Here is a 19093-nt window from a genome sequence, read left to right on the forward strand (position 1 = left end):
TCAAATTTCCGTGGGGTTGGCTTCAGCACGTCGGAGCTCTTGTCCCCTACTTCTTGTATCGTGAATCTCCTTTTCTGTTCCGGCTCTCGGACGTTGAGGTTGGGAAAAGGCTTCCCTAGTAGCGTGTTCCTCTAAGTCATGCTGTGCAATTCTTGATAAGCGGTTCCCCTCTCTTTGTTCATCATTTAGGTCCGGGCAGGTGCCTTCTTCGTGCGGTAATCTCTTGCAAGAGAAACAATAACGATAAAGGTCTTCATATTGGATTGTCACCTTAACGACGTCTCCGTTGTCGAAACCAACCTTGCATTCAAACTTCAAAGGCCTATCACCATCAACCAGTACTCGTACCTTGCTTCCTTCCACATCCGCCTTAACGAACGTTCCTAATGCTTTCCCCACACTTTCCAAGGTTTCTTGTTTCCTGTAGTGTATCGGAACCCCGATCACATTTGCCCAAAAGGGGATCGCATTTGGGAACTCTTCCTTGATTGTTGGTGTCCATTTTTCGAGTGCAAAGCTCCATCTATTGAAATGACATGGTCGTTTCTGTAAGACTTTCTCGAGATCTTCTTCCTTGTCAAAATCGAAAAGGAACTTATTATTCCCTAGGTTTGTTCCCCGAACCCGGCCTTCCACATCCCAAATCCTACGCTTGGGCATATGTTTAAGCAGCGCTTCTACACTTCTTCCATCCGAGTGGAACATTCTGCCAATTAAGGTTCGTTTGAATTTTTCAATCAGATTTGAGTTGTCAAAGGCTGGAACCCTAATGATCTCCTCTTCTTCCTCATGGGGTCGACGTTTAGGCAACCCGTCATGCCTTCTCGTTGCTTGTGATCCAGTCCCACGATACATGGCTTGGATCGTCTCTGAGATCACTCTTGCTCAACACGTAAGTTACGCACCACTGGGGTGGAAATTCCTCTGTAGAAAAAAACCGGGCGTGACCACAACTGTATGCGATACAGGACACCGTGATGCCGAGAGGAGTGTTCGATAGTCTCCCTCTCCTTCTCCTCCGTGCCGATCTTCAAGGATGCAAAATCGCCAGTGCTGTCTCCAAAACCCTTTTCATTGCGTTGGTTTATTGTTACGCGTTACCAAGGACAAAGAGGAACAAAACTAGCCTCGTGGTCTGGAACCCATATTTAGGACAAACCATGTGGATCCAACCCATAAATTACTAACAGGTTAGACGTTTATGCTCTCTGATACGAAAGCAATAACCATAAACACAAATCTTGAGGTTCTTCTTGGATGCCTACAATGTTTTCTTGTACGAAATCTACTACATTAGTTCTGATTCATGGAGAGTTCTTGATATCACTCTGGACTGGAACATAATGCTTTATCATCGTGGAGTGTCTTTGAGGGAAATAATTATTTTTTTGCTAAAGAAAAAATAGTATTCGAAGCTCGAGGACCGGAAGAAATAGCCGAGCCCATGCTATCTTACTTTGTTTTGATTTTACAAAAGAGAGATTTGGACCGCCTCTGCCGGTTAAGCACTATACTGAAGATACCGGGACATTCTCTTCTCTTAGAGACGAGAAACTGGCAGCCTTATATCAACCAACCAAAGAGGAACATAAACCAGAACTGATCACCAAAAGGAAGAATAAGCTTCCCTACCCAGTACAAACACCTTGTATGCCTATGATAGTTAGTATTCACGTGTAGGGATGTACTTAACAAACTGTCTCTTTTTAAACGTGGCTTGCCCGTGTTGGTAGAACCAAGTCTTGAACCACCACTCCCACATTGTTGATCTTGTTCCCTTTCTTCTTAGCCTCTTCTTTAGATGCGTATGTCCCAACCATCATCACACCTTCTCTAGGATTGTAAACCATGTCTTCAAAAAAGTCAGGAATCTTGAACTTGTCTCCATATTTGGGCGCAAAAGAGTCTATGTAATCTTCAGATAAATCTTGAGTCAAGGGAGCTTGATTGGTATGTAAGTGAGTCTCATCTACTCCCTGACAGGTATAACCTTGATCTCAGCGGCAGCAAGGGGTCCAAGCGTTCCTTGAGACCATGGGATTGCATAGAAGAGATCAGAGTACTCATTATCTTTTGTGGCACAGACAAGTTCCACACCCGCTAAAACTATCTCATAAGCCTCGGCGGTGTCTGAAAACAAACCATAGAGGTGAGAGCTTCCTTCAATACCATATCCATTAATGAGTCCAACAACAGCGAGAGAGAGGTTCATGTGGACAGAGGCACGTGAGATCTGTCCCATTTTGACGAGAGTCTCCACTCTAGCAATCAACTTCGCCCTGTTGATCTCAATGATGTTGCGGAACTCTCCCAAGTCAACCCCCGGGCTCTCTTGTAGTCAACGTTCCTCATTAATACTGTGATCCATGGCTTACGTGCAGTGCAAGCAAGACGGTCCTTGGATGTGTCCCTCTCTTTAAGCCGTTTGCTGACTTTCATGGCGTTCTGGTCGTGTTACTTGCGGCATTTCTCATAGGATTTGGACTCAGGCCACATGCCACCGAGGTAGGTGAGAAAGTAGTGTGGCTCAGAATTAAAGGACGATCACTACAAGAAAACACGCCGAATTCCGACGGAGATTCCGACGGACCTCAATGTCATCGGACGTTTGTGACGGATTACTGACCAATTTCCGACGAAAACAAAAAATTTGAAGTCGTTGGAATTCCGTCGGCCATTTCCGACGAAATTCCGACGAAACATGGGTCGTCGGAATATACCGACGAACTTCCGACGACATTCCGATTAACAGTACATTCGTCGGTATTCCGTCGGAATTTTCCGACGAATTTCCGACGAACCATGTGACCGTTGCCGACAAATATATATGACCGTTGTATAGCCGTTTGAGATTGGAAAATACCGACGAAATTCCGATGGACTTCTTTACATCCGTCGGAATTTCGTCGGAAAGTCGTCGGAGGGCCGTAAGCAATTTCCTATAAATACAGCTCCTCCTCATTCAACTCATTCACACTTCATTCTCTCTTCATTCTCTTTAGTCATAACAATTCCGTGAAAATCATGTCTTCAGAAGTTTATTATCGTTCGTGGATGGATAAACCTCATTTGGATCCGAACACCAATTTGCTTACGGAAGAATATGTTCAAGGGATTGGAGAATTCATGAGTCTTGTTCAACAGCAACCGGATGCAAAAAGTGGTATGTTAAGATATCCCTGCTCTACTTGCAATAATAATAAGGTTATAAAAGAATTTGATGTTTGGACTCATTTGTATATGAAAGGGTTTTCACGTAATTATAAAGTTTGGTACCTTCATGGAGAAACTGGTTATGAATATGGTAGTACTAGCGAACCTCAGCCTGTTAGTGAACTTCAGCCTGATATTAGGTTAGAAGAATCTAGAACGGATATAGATTATGGTGTAGGTACTGAGCAGATGGTACATGATCATTATAGAGGGGAAGAACCAAATCCCGAATCTAGGAGATTTTTTGACATATTGGATGCTGGAAAATAACCTTTGTATCAAAATTGTAGAGATGGTCATTCAGTCTTATCATCTGCAACTAGATTAATGGGTATTAAGACAGACTATAATTTGGCTGAAGAATGTATGGATGCGATTACTGATTTTGTCAAAGGTATTCTACATGAGGATAACCTTGCACCGGGTTCATACTACGAGGTTCAGAAACTTATTGCCGGTCTTCAACTACCGTACGAAGTGATAGATGTATGTATTAACAACTGCATGATCTACTGGAGAGCGGATGAGACACGGAATGTATGCAAATTTTGTGGGAAACCTCGTTATCAGGAGACGAGGGGAAGAGTTCCGATCCCATTCAAAAGAATGTGGTATTTGCCTTTGACGGAAAGATTGAAGAGGTTGTATCAGTGTGAGCGCACAGCAAAAGCAATGAGATGGCATGCAGAGCATTCCACAAATGGTGAGATTAGACATCCTTCAGATGCAAAGGCTTGGAAACATTTCCAGTCAACATAAAAAATGATGTACCCGGAGTTCTTCATCTCTTGGGTTTATCTTATGAAGTGGTGGTCGGGCAGGGTCGATTTGTAGCCAAGGTTCCTCCCAAACTCTTGTGTCATGTCCATTGCCAATCTTTTTCCTTAGACCTTTTTGAAGAATCTGATGCGACGCAACTATGCTACGCCATCCATAGGATGGGTTGTTCGCTCGTTCTATCATCATCGGGCTAGAGTATCTATAATATCTTCCTTTCAGGACCCGAGCAAGGAGTGAACGTGGGTACTTAAGCAATCTCCACAACTGTTTTGCTAGTAAGGCAAGGTTAAAATTATCTACTGATGGTTTCAGCCCATTTGGAAAGCATGGAAGACAGTATTCTCTATGGCCAGTTATTGTGACACCGTACAACTTACGGCCGAGCTTGTGCATGCGACGAGAGTTTTTGTTTCTCTCAATTCTCGTCCCCGGGCCAGATCATCCTAAAAGATCACTAGATGCGTTTTTCAACCACTGATATATGAGTTGCAACAACTATGGACACATGGTTTTGAGACATACGATGTCTCGTGCAAAGAAAACTTTCAGATGCGGGCAGTACTTATGTAGACAATAAGTGACTTTCCAGCATATGGTATGTTATCTGGATGGACAACACATGGGAGGCTATCATATCCATATTGTAAAGATGACACATATGCTTTCCAACTAAAAAACGGAAGGAAAACGTGTTGGTTTGACTGTCACAGACGATTTCTACCACCTGATCATCCATACCGCAGGAGTAAGACTTCGTTTATGAAGAACAAGCAGGTGTTTGATGGTCCACCTGAGGAAGTTAGTGGGAAAGATTTGTTGAAGCAGTTTAGGTATTTTGATGCAGAAAGGACGCCAGATGTAGGTGGACATGAAAACATTCGAGTCAGTGCGGTTGGAGAGCTACATAACTGGCACAAAAAGAGTATTTTATGGGATCTGCCATATTGGGAGAGTCATCTATTGCGGCATAATTTAGATGTCATGCATATTGAGAAGAACTTCTTCGACAATCTGATGAACACAGTCCTTAACATCCAAGGTAAAACGAAGGATAATTTGAAGTCAAGGTTGGATTTAGTCAATATCTGTGATCGTTCTGAACTTCACGTTGATGAGAACGGTACGGCCCCTTTTCCCATTTATCGGCTGGATGGTGCTAGAAAAGAAAAGTTCTTTGATTGGATTACAGATAAAGTGAAATTTCCTGACGGATATGCATCAAATTTGGGGAACTGCGTTGATAGAAGCGAAGGAAAGTTTACTGGTTTGAAGAGTCATGATTGTCATGTAATTATGCAGCGCCTCCTTCCGTTTGCTTTTTCAGCATTATTGCCACGTAATGTTCATGAAGCAATTGTAGGTATAGTAACTCTTCCGACGAACGAGAATTGTGGTTTCGTCAGTTTGCGGTATAGTAACTCTTCATTTTTTTAAAGTTTTTACATTTTTTTAAATATATTTACTTATTAAATTATGTTTGTTTTGTAGCAAGAGTTCAACTGGCACTCCGATATCACGGAAACAGTCTGTAAGAAATTTAACGAAAAGGCCATGGACTCTTATACGAAGCAGATAAACGCATGGAAGACAGTTTGGCAGAAGAACAAGAGGCCACGGTTCATCAAAGGGACGGTGTGGGAGCAGTTGATAGCTCATTGGGAGAAGGAAGAAACTGCAGAGACGTCTTCTAGGAACTCCAAGAACCGGAAGAGCGATCGTGGTGGGAAAGGTATGTATGTGCACAACCTCGGCGCTTGCTCTATGTCTACTAAGGATGATGAACTTGTAAGTTTTTTTTTATTATTTATCTTTATATTTTTTAAATAAATATTTTATATATTCCTTGGCTAATAATGACGGTTTTTTTAGATTGAAGCAAATGACGGTAATCCCGTTGATCGTCTCCAACTCATTAAGGTGGCTCACACTAACAAGACGACGGGTCAAATTCAGGACCCCGTGATCAAAGGTGTCGTTGATTTGGTGGAAGCTGAAATAGTATCTCAATCTCAGCCTCTCTCTGATGACGGCGATTCTACGGGAGAGTCAACCAACTTGTCTCTATTGCAAATAAATGAGATGGTTGAAAAGGTAATTTTTTTATTAATATTTTTTTTTTATAATGTCGATTACTAACTTGTCCCTATTTACTAACTTTAAATATTTTTGTAGGCGGTTCCTAAAAGGAAAGGAGGCCGTTCAGTTGGGTTGGCCCGCCGTGCTTCTTCGTATCCGGCATCTTCTTCGTAAGCTCCGTATGCCGATCCCATGATTCTCGAGGAGCTACATGACAAAATGAACGGATTGGAGCATTGGAGGAGCAGAACACCACTATCCTTTCTGAGAATGCCACTATCCGTTCGGAGAATGCCATTATCCTTGCTGAGTTGGCATCCCAGAAGAAGTTCAACACCGAGATAATGCAGAAGCTAGATCGTTTGATGTCTTCGAGTTTTTCTTAGTTTTTTCGGCTTTTTAAAACTTTCTGAATGTTTTTTTTTTCTATTTCGGTTTGTATGAATTTTAAACTTTCTGAATGTTTTTTTTTCTATTTCGGTTTGTATGATTTTAAATTCTATAATATTATTAGTTTTAAATTTCTGATTTTTTTTAATTTATTAATTAATTTTTAATATAAAAATATATAAAAATGTAAAATTAATTCGTTTTTAAATTGGTATATTCCGATGAACTCTGGGCGTCGGAATATACCGACGGACAACGGTTCCTCGGAATATACCGACGAACCAACATCCGTCGGAATATACCGACGAACCAATATCCGTCGGAATATACCGACGAACCAATATCCGTCGGTATATTCCGACGAACCAATGTCCGTCGGTACATTCCGACGCCCAGAATTCGTCGGAATATACCGAGGAATCCACTCCGTCGGAATTGTCCGAGGAACGTCTATTTGTCAGAAAGTCGTCGGAAGTTCTGACGAAATTCCGACGAATTTTTTTTTTCCGACAAAACGATACCGATGGATAGGTTCGTCAGAAATTCGTCGGAATCGGTCTATTCCGACGAATTTCTGACGATTTCGGCCATCAGAATCCCCCTGTTTTCTTGTAGTGGATGAAAATGACAATGAGCCATCTGAAATTGACAAAGCAATCAACCCATGTCTTCTTTCTCTTTCTCCTTACAAGTGGTGCTTGAAGATGACAGGTAAGTCATATGGGGCCGATATGCCGAATATATTTTGAAGAAACAGAAACATGATAGCTCTCAAAACTAAGAGAAACACAGAGACTACAAGACCTAATAGCCGTAAAATACGTTGTTTTTTTTTTCTTGAACATTTGTAGAGTGCCTACCGTGATCATGGGTACACATTAATTTTAACTAATGCTTTATATATGTCATATACTAATATATGTTGGCAATTAACGTAGTTGATATGTTTTCTTTTATAGATTACTAGGGGTTGGTCCGCCCTACGGACGGGTGAGTTTACACTAAAACTATTTTATAATTAAATATATTTTAATTTTATAAAACATTTGGAAATTTACTCTATATTGAAAATAATAAAGATAATTTATTTTTATTCTAAGATCAAATTGTAAATTTTATTAAATTTGTTGGTTTGAGTTAAAAAAAACACTAACATAAGTTACAAAAATGACCGCTAAAATTATTTTTTGTCGGAAAACACAAAATTATTAAATTTAAAAATTATGGAAAATGTAATGATTTACATTTTTTCTATTTGATTTCTATTTGAATTTGACACAGAAGAAAATTTAAACTAAGAATAACTAAAAATATTTATACTGTTGTTGATTATTTTTCCTATTGATTTGGATTTCATGTGTTTTTTATGTAAAGTTGGTACGATATTTATTGTACTTTATTTATAGGATTATCATGTTTGTTTGATTATGATGTGTGTTAAATTCTTTCCGGTGATTGTAGATGATTATTGTCCATACCACGAAATGAAATTTGGTTTGAAAATAATAAGTCATAAACAATTTAGGAGGTCATTTGCCTATTACGTGTTAGCTGTAAAATTTGTTGTTGGAGAAACTTTGGTGATTGTGATTGGTGCTTAGGAGGCAAATGAGATTATTATTGCGATGGGCCTGTATATTGATGTAATGGGATGTAAGCTATTTTATTAATCCGCAACGTTTAAAACACTACAAGAAAACAGCAAAGATTCTGAGGGAAAAAATCGTCGGAATTTCGTCGGAATACCGTTATTCCGACGACATACCGACGAAACAAGTCGTCGGAAATAATTCCTCGGAATTTCTTCTTTCGTCGGAAATCCCTCGGAATTTTCCGACGGAATTCCGAGGAAACAAATTTCCGAGGAATTCCGAGGACCATTATTTTGTCGGAAATGTCCTCGGAATATACCGAGGGAGAACTTCGTCGGGATATTTCCTTGGACGTTCATCGATCGATGCGTTTTAGACATATATACATCGATCGATAGGAATATACCGACGGAACTGTTCCCTCGGATTATACCGAGGGACATCTTCCTCGGAATATTCCGAGGAACACGTTCCTCGGAATATTCCGAGGGAACAGTTCCTCGGTATATTCTGAGGAACATGTCCCTCGGTATATTTCGAACGTTTTTTTTGTAAACAGATCGATCGATCGCGTAAAAAAATATAATTAATTTCCTCGGAATGTAAAAAATATTAATTTTTTTTAAAAAATAAATTTCTGAAATTTAAATTCGAAAATATGAAATTAAAATTAAAATTAAAATCATATTAATTAATATTCAAAGTTTCACAAATAAAAATAAAACATTCCGAGTTTTTGGGGAAAAAACAAATAATCTACGGGTCTGGCACGTCCGGGAACACCTCGTTCGGGTACATCCTCTGCATCATCTCCATCATTTGCTGGTTCAGCCTCCTCTGTGCCTCATAGCCCGCCTGTTGAGCCGCCATCTGGGTCTCCAACAAAGATATACGATCATCTTTGTCCTTCAACTGAGCCGTAAGTACTTCTGGATCAACAAAGGGCGGTGGTGCAGAAGAAGGAGGAACCGACCGGGTGCGACGACCCAAACCGACCAAACGTCCCTTTTTCTTTGGAACCGACTGAATAGAAAATAGCCAAATTTACAAATTTAAACCAAAAATAAATGAATTGAACTTAAAAAAAAAAGAACTTACGGATTCAACGATTTCGTTGATTCGACACCGAGACAAGTTGGTCGAAGCCGTCGAAGCGTCATCCTCGGTTTGAAGCTGAGACACTTCGTCTACCACCTGAGTTTGGACCAGGTCGACCACGTCCCTCACAAGACCGTCATCAATCTGGCCGGTCTTCTTGTTGGTATACGCCCTCCTCATTAGGGCGAGATCATCAACCGGCTCGCCATCATTTTCTTCCGCCTTGAAAAAAACATAAATTAAAGAAACATTAGAAATTAGAAGAAATGCACAATAAATTAAAATTCTGAAACTCAAATAATTGAAGAAAAAACATTTGAACTTACCATGCGATCTCCCAGAGTGGCAATAGATTGAGCACCCAAGTTATGCTTGTAGATGCCCTTCCCTTTACGGTCGCTCCTGCGGTTGGTGGAGTTGGTGGAAGAAGTTTCTTTCGTCTCTTCCTTATCCCAATGCGCACACAACTCCTTCCAGACCGTGTCGTTCATCGACTTTGGTACCTTTAATATAAAAAAAAAATAGTTTATTAAATTTAAAAATAGTTTAATAAATTAAAAAATTGTTTAATAAATTAAATCGAACCTTATTGATTTCCCACTTTTTCTTCCACTCGTGGATCTGCTTCCCATAGTTGTCCATAACTTTATGGACGAAGTGGTGATAGATAAAGAGCGTCTCATCGGAATTCCAGTTGAACTCTTGCTGAAAAAAAACACAATTAGTAAAAAATTAATAGTAAAGATTAAAAATATAAGTAAAAATTAGAATACTTACCGCAAACTGACGAAACCACAGAACCTGCTTTTCGGTAGGGAAGTGAGTGAAAGTCGGATGTCCCTTGTCGAGGGCCGAGTACATCATACGGTTGATCCATGCGCTGATCCCGTTCCCGGATCGGTTGAACCTAATAAAAAGAACAAACGGTTAATAATGAATCAAATTTAAAGAAAAAAAATGTTTAATTACCATGTTTGACCATGTCCATGTGGATACGGAGTGAGATACGGAAGATGGTCACGACCGGGCTGTTGAACCAAATCCGCAACACTCATCACTTCTGGAGGACCCGGAGGAGGAGGAGCGGGTGCAGCAGCGGGAGCGAGAGGAGCAGGAGCGGGTGCAGCAGAGGGAGATGTATGGTAGGAGCTGTGGGGCGAAGGGGAATCCTGAAAATGGGTGGAATCCCGAGACTGGCTCCCCGTACCACCACGACCACGACGCTGTCGAGGCCGGATCTGATCATCATGAGACCTGTAAATTATATATATATATATTAAAAATATTTTTAAATCCCAAATAATAGTTTTTAATCAAAAAAAAGTTGTATAGATATTAAAAAATGTTTTGTAAAATCCAAAAAAAATCGAATTTATATACAAAAAAATTTTTGTAAAATCCAAAAAATCGAATTTATATAGAAAAAATCGTTTTGTAAAATACAAAAATCGATTTTATATACTAAAATCGATTTTCTAAATACAAAAATAAAACAATTATACAAAAATTATAAATCAATTCAACAAAACAAATTATTCAACTAAATCACAATTCTAAACCTATTATACAACCAAAAATCACAATCCTAACCAATCACCTTAACAAAAATCTATCAAAACTCCACAAAAACCTAACAAATAGAATCTAAGAGAGTGGGATAGGGTCCTTACATGATTTGTGTAAGAAAAGGGGAGATCGCCGGAGATATCGTCGGATTTCAGGGGGAAATCGCCGGAAAAAAAGAGAGGAATCGCGCAGAGGAAGAAGAGAGAAATGGGGAAGAAGAAGTGGCTCGTGGTTATAAAACCTAGGGTCCGACGGACATTTTCCGTCGGAATTCCGTCGGAATTTTAATTTCAATTTTCGCGAAATATTTGCCCGGTAAAATGAAAATATATGCCGAGGAAATTCCGACGGATAGTAAAGTATCCGTCGGAATTTCCTCGGAATATTCCGAGGAAATACCGAGGAACAAGTGTTTGGGGTTTCAAAACATCAATTTTTTTGGGGTTTTTCATTTGTTATACAATTGTAATGTATACCATTGAGGATTCTTTGTATAGATTAGCATAAACCATGAAATAACAAATTTCAAAACTAATTGAAAGTATTCCCTATACCATTCATTAAAACGTATAAGTGTTTCTCTTATGTTGTGGGATTTCGTTCATACAATCGGAAAAGTGTTAATTAAGGGGTAAGGAACAAATTTTAGACTTCATAAGTAACGTAAGACACTTAATAAGGGTTATGTAGGTGTTATTCAAACCGCAAAACGTTTTTTTTCGGTTTACAACCCCTATTTCCTCGGAATTTCCTCAGACTATTCCGAGGAACCCTTGTCTTCCTCGTAATTCCGTCGGAATATTCCGAGGAAATTCCGAGGAACTAGTGTTTGGGGTTTCAATCTTGTATGTTTTTTTATAAACGCATCGATCGATGCGTTTGTTTAGAAAAAAGCATCGATCGATCAGCAGATGGACGAAAGCCGTAAGAATGTGATCGATCGATTGGATTGAATAATCGATCGATGGAACAAAATCTGAAGCCTTCCTCGGAATATCCTCGGAAAATCTTGTATGTTTTTTTATAAACGCATCGATCGATGCGTTTGTTTAGAAAAACGCATCGATCGATCAGCAGATGGACGAAAGCCGTAAGAATGTGATCGATCGATTGGATTGAATAATCGATCGATGGAACAAAATCTGAAGCCTTCCTCGGAATATCCTCGGAAAATCTTGTATGTTTTTTTTATAAACGCATCGATCGATGCGTTTGTTTAGAAAAACGAATCGATCGATCACCAGATGGACGAAAGCCGTAAGAATGTGATCGATCGATTGGATTGAACAATCGATCGATGGAACAAAATCTGAAGCCTTCCTCGGAATATCCTCGGAAAATCTTGTATGTTTTTTTATAAACGCATCAATCGATGGGTGTGCGAACAGAATTATAAGGCAAAACCCGATCAAATATAGATGAGTCCAAACATCTCACTCTTTAATAACCTTTCTATTTTACAATTAGAGCAAGGACATCTTAACTTACCTGTTTTTGCTTCCGGTTGTCGGTGAACTAACCCCATGAATTCGGTTATACCTCGTTGTTATTCTTCCGTAAGCAATCTCGTGTTCGGATCCAAATGAGGTCGATCGATCCAAGAACGGAAATAATTTGAAGAACATATTTTTTTATGAATCAAATTCGTGTGTAAATAGAGTAAGAGGGAGGATGAAGATATGGAGTGAATGAAGAGGAAGAGGAGTGCTTGTTTATATAGATTAAATCCTGCCGACATACCGAGGAAATGCCGACGGAATTCCGACGGAAAAGGCTAGTTCGTCGGAATTTCCTCGGAATTTTGTAAAATCCCCCAACGGCTCTCCAACGGCTATAATTTTCCTCGGAATTCATCGGTTTTTTTCCAAGGAACACATTGTTCCTCGGAATTTCCTCGGAATATTCCGACGGACTGAGGTTTCCTCGGAATTCCGTCCGTATATTCCGAGGAAATTCCGAGGAACCCCAATTTTGTGTTACCTCGGAATTTCCTCGGAAATTCCTCCTCGGTATATTCCGACGATTTCATTTTCCGTCGGAATGTCCGTCAGAATACCGTTGTTTTTCTGTAGTGAAAGTGTTCGATCATTTTAAACATGTTCTGAGTTTTTTGAAAAGCTCCCAACTGTTAGCGTTGTTTAAGTTTTTTTATGCTTGAAGAGGTTGCACCACAATTGTTAATTTGACTGAGTGAGCAGTGAAAGTTGAGATTTTCTCTTATTTGGATTGAAAGAAAGACAAAACTTCATTTTCTTCGACGAATTTCAGAAATGATAACTTGCTTTCTTAATCGCGTGAATGTTCTTTAGCTTATTGCAAGTGGTGCACATGCTACAAAAGGTTTTTCGTTAAAGAAACTCGTACTACAGTAAAGTTCAAAAAAAAAACTTGTACTACAGCCGATATATGCTCTACAAATAGAGTAACATGCAATGATAATCTGCGACGGTGAGGATTGCGTTAAGTGTGTGATACATGATATGAACCCTTTTTTTAAGTGAGTCAATGACTTAATTGTTGTAAAGTGGTGCTTAAAATATGCGACTAAATTGAACCTTCAAGTCAGTGCCTCCACCGAGTTCGCAAGGTAGTTTTTATTTATATATATATATATATATATATATACATGTAAAACAGAGCTTACTTGATGAGATATAACATGACGGTGGGAATGATTCTTAAGCCATATTTCATTAATATGCGAAATTTAAAAAAGCTCCAGCGTAGTTTGTAGGAGTCGACAGGAGGGTCATAGACTCCCTTACTTAAGACTTTACTCAATGCATGCCTTCTTTACAAAGAGCCCATGTTCCAGAACTGTTGGCTTCTCCGCACTCTGCAGTCATTTCGGGAACAATAGCTCGAGCACCTGGTAGATCTGTCTCGCTTCTGTTTTCTTCTCAACCATCCCATGACTATCAAGCCTTCTGCTGGTCATAGAAACACCGATGTACACACCATGCGAGGGATTTGGTATTACAGATGCAGCTCCCCGGCATATCAGCGCTGGGATCATTGAATATATGTCACCATGTAAGGAGGATGAACATGCAAGTTGTTAGTTGTTGAACTGACCTGGACAGTAAAATAGAGGTGCAAGTTCATATAACTACGATAACAGCCACTGTGTAAAAAAATTCTTTAAATTTAGTAATGATTCAACATATTGTTCAAGTCGTATATTTGACATAATGTGTTTTACCGTTGTGGGTGGTTTTGATGCCCATAACTTCCCCACCAATATCTTATATATCAAAGAGTAAGGAGTTATAACATTTCCAATCTCAAACAAAACAATCGTAATCCATATACTATGGAGGCAAAGTTGAGAAAAAGACCTGGTAGAGGATGTTTGTGTTAGCCAGTAACAACACTTGATCAAAGCTCCGGAACAGGAAGACCTCTGCCGGTATAGGGTTAATGGTTTCTGTGATCTCTATCAAGGTAGTGTGCTAAGTGAACCTAACTGATACGGGTGCAGTAGTCAGCTTGAAATACTGATTGCTCTTTGTCACATCAAATGAACTCAGCTCATAAATACCTCCCTATCTGAGGGGCGTTAGAAAGTGTTCAACCAGTGGACGCTAATTGATCCCTGGATCATCATGGACTGCTTCCTTTTAAAAAAAAAACAAGACGTTATAAACACAGTCATATCCAGTAAATGAAAGTAACAGAATATTCAGTGACTTCCCGTTTATGGAGTATCATAAACGTATACAAAAACAAATCATGAAGATCTTTATTAAGAAACATGAACTGAAACTTAAAAAAAAATCCAAGCAATACCTGTAGATATTTTGATATTATGAGGTCTTGGCAGAGGCTTTGGTTTGTCGATTGGATTGTGGAAGAACATGTTTCGTGAACTTTCTAAAGATGATCACAAATATCAGGGAGGCCATTAAAATCATTGATCATGAGTGAAGATAACATAAGACATATCACCGGATAAGATAAATATTACAAAAAATATTTACTTTTTTGGGCAAATACAAAGTTTCTAAATTTACGACTGGATCATAAAATAGTCACCATAGCATTAAAATTAAGAGGATGAACATACCTACAGATGAACACATGATACGAAGCCACAGACCCACAACCAAAGGTCTTGAAGAGAGCATGGAACGATTTGACATGTCTTCTCATAGACCTTGATCTGAAGCTTATTAACATCATTCTTCTTAGTTAACTTGATGATTAAGCTTCACGTTCATTTTCAACTTCGTTCTCGACCCGTCCTTCTTCTGCTGATCCTCAATGGTTTAGTCAAATGAAAATTAGAAATGATTTTGTTCCTAGAAAATAAAAAATTGAAAACGGAATAGTAATGGGTTGAGAGCTCTACCTTTCCTCAAGCAATCATAGTGCAGTAAATTCAATTTCAAATAATTATGATACAAACAGATAACATATCACAAAAACATGATAATAAGCCTATTTAGGTTGGGTCAAAAGTTTTGACTCAAAACCCACACTAAAAAAGCATCAGACGCATGAATCATAAAAAATCCTGACCGTAAACATCATCGGAGGAATTAATTTTTACCAAGATCCATAGAGGTCATTCCAAAAGACTCTCTTCAGTTGAAACCATAGTGAGGCGGCTATAGTTGTGACTCGTGCAGAGATGAGGATGTTTGATTTGGAATTTCTAGATGCCACAGTGGCTTTAGGTTAGAGCTGATTTAGATGATGATATAAAAAGTGGGAGAGGAGGAGAAGTCGAACAGTGATTCCAGATTTGTGTTTCGGATCTTATAAATGCAAATAATAGCCAAAGCTATTGAGTGAGTGGAGGAGAAATTCAAGGCTCTTGACTTTCAATACAAAGGAAGAGAGAGCGTGGGATACACAGACGCACTACCGAGCTGACACGTGTTGGCAAAAGCCCCACCCTGTTTTGTGTCGTGGAGGGCTGTGCTTTGAGCACAATTCAACTTTATATATATAAGATATCAACAGGTTGGAAGAAATGATTTAATTGCAAGGATTGATATTGGACATGGTATTTCAGCAATGACCATGGCTGAGTCCATAGGTCTTATCAATGAGCTACGCAGAAAAAGAATTTACAGAAAATTTGGAAGGTAAATTTTTTTTAAGTTTTTACGTTTATTATTATTTACAAAGAGACCAGTTGCTTCAAGATCTGTGCTAGAGGAGAAGTAGATAGAGAAAGAATGTTCGCTTCCGCAGCAAGTAGTTGCTTCAGGATCTGTTTGACGTGATCAAGTGAATCAACGATGATCTCCTTAATAAATCCATTTACATGGTTGCCATTATCTTGGCTTTTTCACAAAACAAACTGTTTTTAATACTAAAAAAAATACAAACAATTTTTCTCTGACACAACATAAATTTTACATTTTAAAAGTAGTATTGAACAACCGCCAAGTGGTCAAACCTATACACAAAAACAGTTGATTCACCTATGGAGACAATATAGCACCATGTCTCAATGAGACCTCGAAATCAAACTGACTGATCCAATATTTTGATATAACCTATTAAAAGCATATAAAATATCTCGCATTCTACAACTTATATATCACATATAAAAATGTGCATAGCCATGATCATCGCATGTACAAGCAATGTACACAAAAGACCAAACACTCTAATAATTACAAAAGAAATGATATGGAGTGACATGCCCTTCAACTCCTGCGAGAATTTCTATAACTAATTTAGCATTCAAGCATCTAGAATAATTTGGCAACACTTGCGACATAATGAAAAACACGAAATAAACAACTAGGCATTAACATTAACATATTAAATCCAATGGTTAAATTGATTAAAGATGAAAAAAATATCATGATTAATTTATAGGTAACTTGCTAAAAAAAAGTGAAGAAACATAGATTTATGATCGTCATCGGTTGATTTAATCAAAAAAAACCTTTAACAAAAAAAAAGGAAATAATTGTTAGAATTACAATTTTGAATTAGATAAACAAAGAGTTAACAATTAGAATTTAGAGTCAAAGCTGGCTCTGAAATTCATGAGGCTGATATAATTATGAACTATATACTAAATAATTAATACATATATTTAATCAAATTAAAGATAAAATCATCTATACATATTATGATATCAACCATTTAAAATCTGGAGGTTGAGTATCGATATGCTAAGACCGGCTCAAAGTGTATAATCTGTATGAGTTCAGGTCGAAATCCGTCCAATTTTAACACCTCATATTTAATAAATAAGCTAATAATTTGCGACAATAAATAAATGTTCGTTGTATATATGATCCTTTATAAAATTACACTATTTTTTTTTAACAACAAAATTACACTATTATATTGCATTATTTGAATGAGTTAAAAGGCCCATAGGAAATGAATATTCAAGCCCATATAGTTGTAATTTGCTATTTGGAGGTCTATGTACTTTTGTATTATATGATTTGGATCTGTTGTAGAGCAAGTAAAATACTGCTTTTAGCTAACTGAGAACATTCTCCTTAAGAATCCGTGAGCTTTATTAGATTTGTGGTGTCATATTGTTCTTCTGACGATTAGACAAGTGATTTGTCTGATTCTAATGTTGGTTTAAGCGTCCATATGTGTTTTGAGTCTCAGACTCACTTGTTGTCTAGCAAAGGTGGGGTTGGTAAGAGCACTTTCTCTGCTCAGCTCTCCTTTGCCCTTTCTGGAATGGACCATCAAGTAGGCCTCATGGACACTGATATATGCGGGCCAAGCATGCCCAAAATGCTAGGCCTTGAAGCGCATGAGATTCATCAGAGTAACCTCAGATGGTCCCTTGTCTATGTTGGAGACAACCTTGGAAATAAGTGATCTTTTGTAAGAAAGTTGAGGTCCATGTGGTTGGAGCAGTAGAGAACATATATGAGCGCATTGAGCGGTTTGTGTCAACCGTTAGCGGATCTCAAGTTCATGAAGCTGCTGCATACAGAACATGGCTCCTCTGTTAACGTGACAAAAGACATAATGATATATGGTGTTTTTGACATCATTGTATATATGTTTTCAAAATAAAATCAGTCTTTTTATCGAGTCTGTTTTTTCTTTTTTAGTTCTTTCAAGTCTGGAGTAGATTGCAGAGTCCAAGCTGGGTGCATGAAGAAAAAATGTCATGTTTGGAAGATTTTCCGCGGAATAACAGACTGAACAGTTTGACGATTGTTCCTCTCAAGGAACAGTCCGAGCGATTGTTCTCGACATTAAAGAAACATCCAAGTTATTTTGGGAATTTTCCCTAGCCGCCTCACTTCTTCTCTAACCTAATGGCACCTTCATATAAAAGCGTCTCTATCATTTGTTTTATTTTTTACGCTAGTTTTGCAAGAGACCTAGACTTGTTTTGGCGATTTGCACTTGTAAGGGAAACAGCTTCATCTCTCATCTAGAAAAGATTATTTTTAACCCTCTTGTTTCGATTTCAATTTATTTGCAGTATTATTTAGAAATCATGTCTTTGGTATCTAGTATGATGTCTGAGTAGTCATATAACTTGTCTAAGGTTCTAGGGTGTTGATCGCATGAGCTAAACATAGATAAGCAATTCATTATGTTATCTTCATTCATATCAACTCATACTGCTTGCATTAATCTGATCATTTAATGTTTGAATCTAGGTCTAATCAACTCGCTAACCGCGTAGAAGATGACTTGAAAATGTATGAACGAGCTGAGCAACCCTAATCAACGAAAGTAGATATTAGGGTATTTAGTGAACCTATCGGACTTGATGTCTAATGCTTGCCATCACATCTTGTTTCAAGCGAGAGCTTAGGTATCAAGATCAATTCGCATAGTGGGCAGTTCTATGACAATTGATTGTTCTATTTGAGTCTGAGTTTTAGATTGTGCTTAATCGTGCTGGAATAATTGTTTGACTCAGTATTGACACCAGATGAAGTACCCTAGGCCAGCTTCTTATTAAATTTGCATTCTTTAATTAGTCTTGGTACTTGTTTCTTACGAAACCATAAAATCAAACCCCACTATTGTTTTAGCTTATAGAAGAACCAATCGAATAAAGTGTAAACTGGTCTTATGGATTGAATCTAAACATATTACAAAAACATTTTTTAGTGTATCACGTAATCTCTTGCATAAGAGAGAACGCACTAGAGCTTCTCAATGTCTTGGCTTACAGCGAAGTGATTGACCGCAGTAGAGGTGGTGCAGAGAGTGTTACTGCGGTCATGCAGAGAGTGTGTAGGGAGATGGGAGTACTGTTTCTTGGGAGTTTTGCTTTGTATCCACAGCTTTGTTAGCGCACCCGCGCTCAAAGCATCAACTGTTTCCGTGTATATGCGGTTTTGGATATTGGAACAACTAGATCGAAACTCGAGACAATACACATCAAAGGGGCTTAGGTCTGAATCTTTGAC

At 38.4% G+C, this 19093-nt stretch overlaps 1 protein-coding gene, 1 long non-coding RNA gene and 1 pseudogene across 2 annotated transcripts; all 3 read right to left on the minus strand.

Moving 5' to 3' along the window:
• Positions 1–855, minus strand: LOC106384363 (uncharacterized protein At4g02000-like). Its single transcript, XM_013824337.1, has one exon. It carries the CDS (start codon positions 853–855, stop codon positions 1–3), a length of 855 nt encoding a protein of 284 aa, XP_013679791.1.
• A 624-nt stretch (positions 856–1479) lies between these two features.
• Positions 1480–2439, minus strand: LOC106384362 (annotated as a pseudogene).
• An 11625-nt stretch (positions 2440–14064) lies between these two features.
• LOC106359968 lies at positions 14065–15074 on the minus strand. Its single transcript, XR_007321453.1, has 3 exons — positions 14782–15074; positions 14505–14588; positions 14065–14332 (listed from the first exon to the last, which is right to left on the minus strand). It is a non-coding gene; the product is annotated as an uncharacterized LOC106359968 (long non-coding RNA).
• Between the last annotated feature and the right edge of the window lie 4019 nt (positions 15075–19093).

The sequence above is a fragment of the Brassica napus genome, chromosome C3 (assembly GCF_020379485.1).
Source record: "Brassica napus cultivar Da-Ae chromosome C3, Da-Ae, whole genome shotgun sequence".
Lineage (NCBI taxonomy): Eukaryota > Viridiplantae > Streptophyta > Magnoliopsida > Brassicales > Brassicaceae > Brassica > Brassica napus.

What these genes read in the sequence shown, in the direction of transcription:
- LOC106384363 (XM_013824337.1), bottom strand. Translation starts at nt 855, where the DNA reads ATGTATCGTGGGACTGGATCACAAGCAACGAGAAGGCATGACGGGTTG.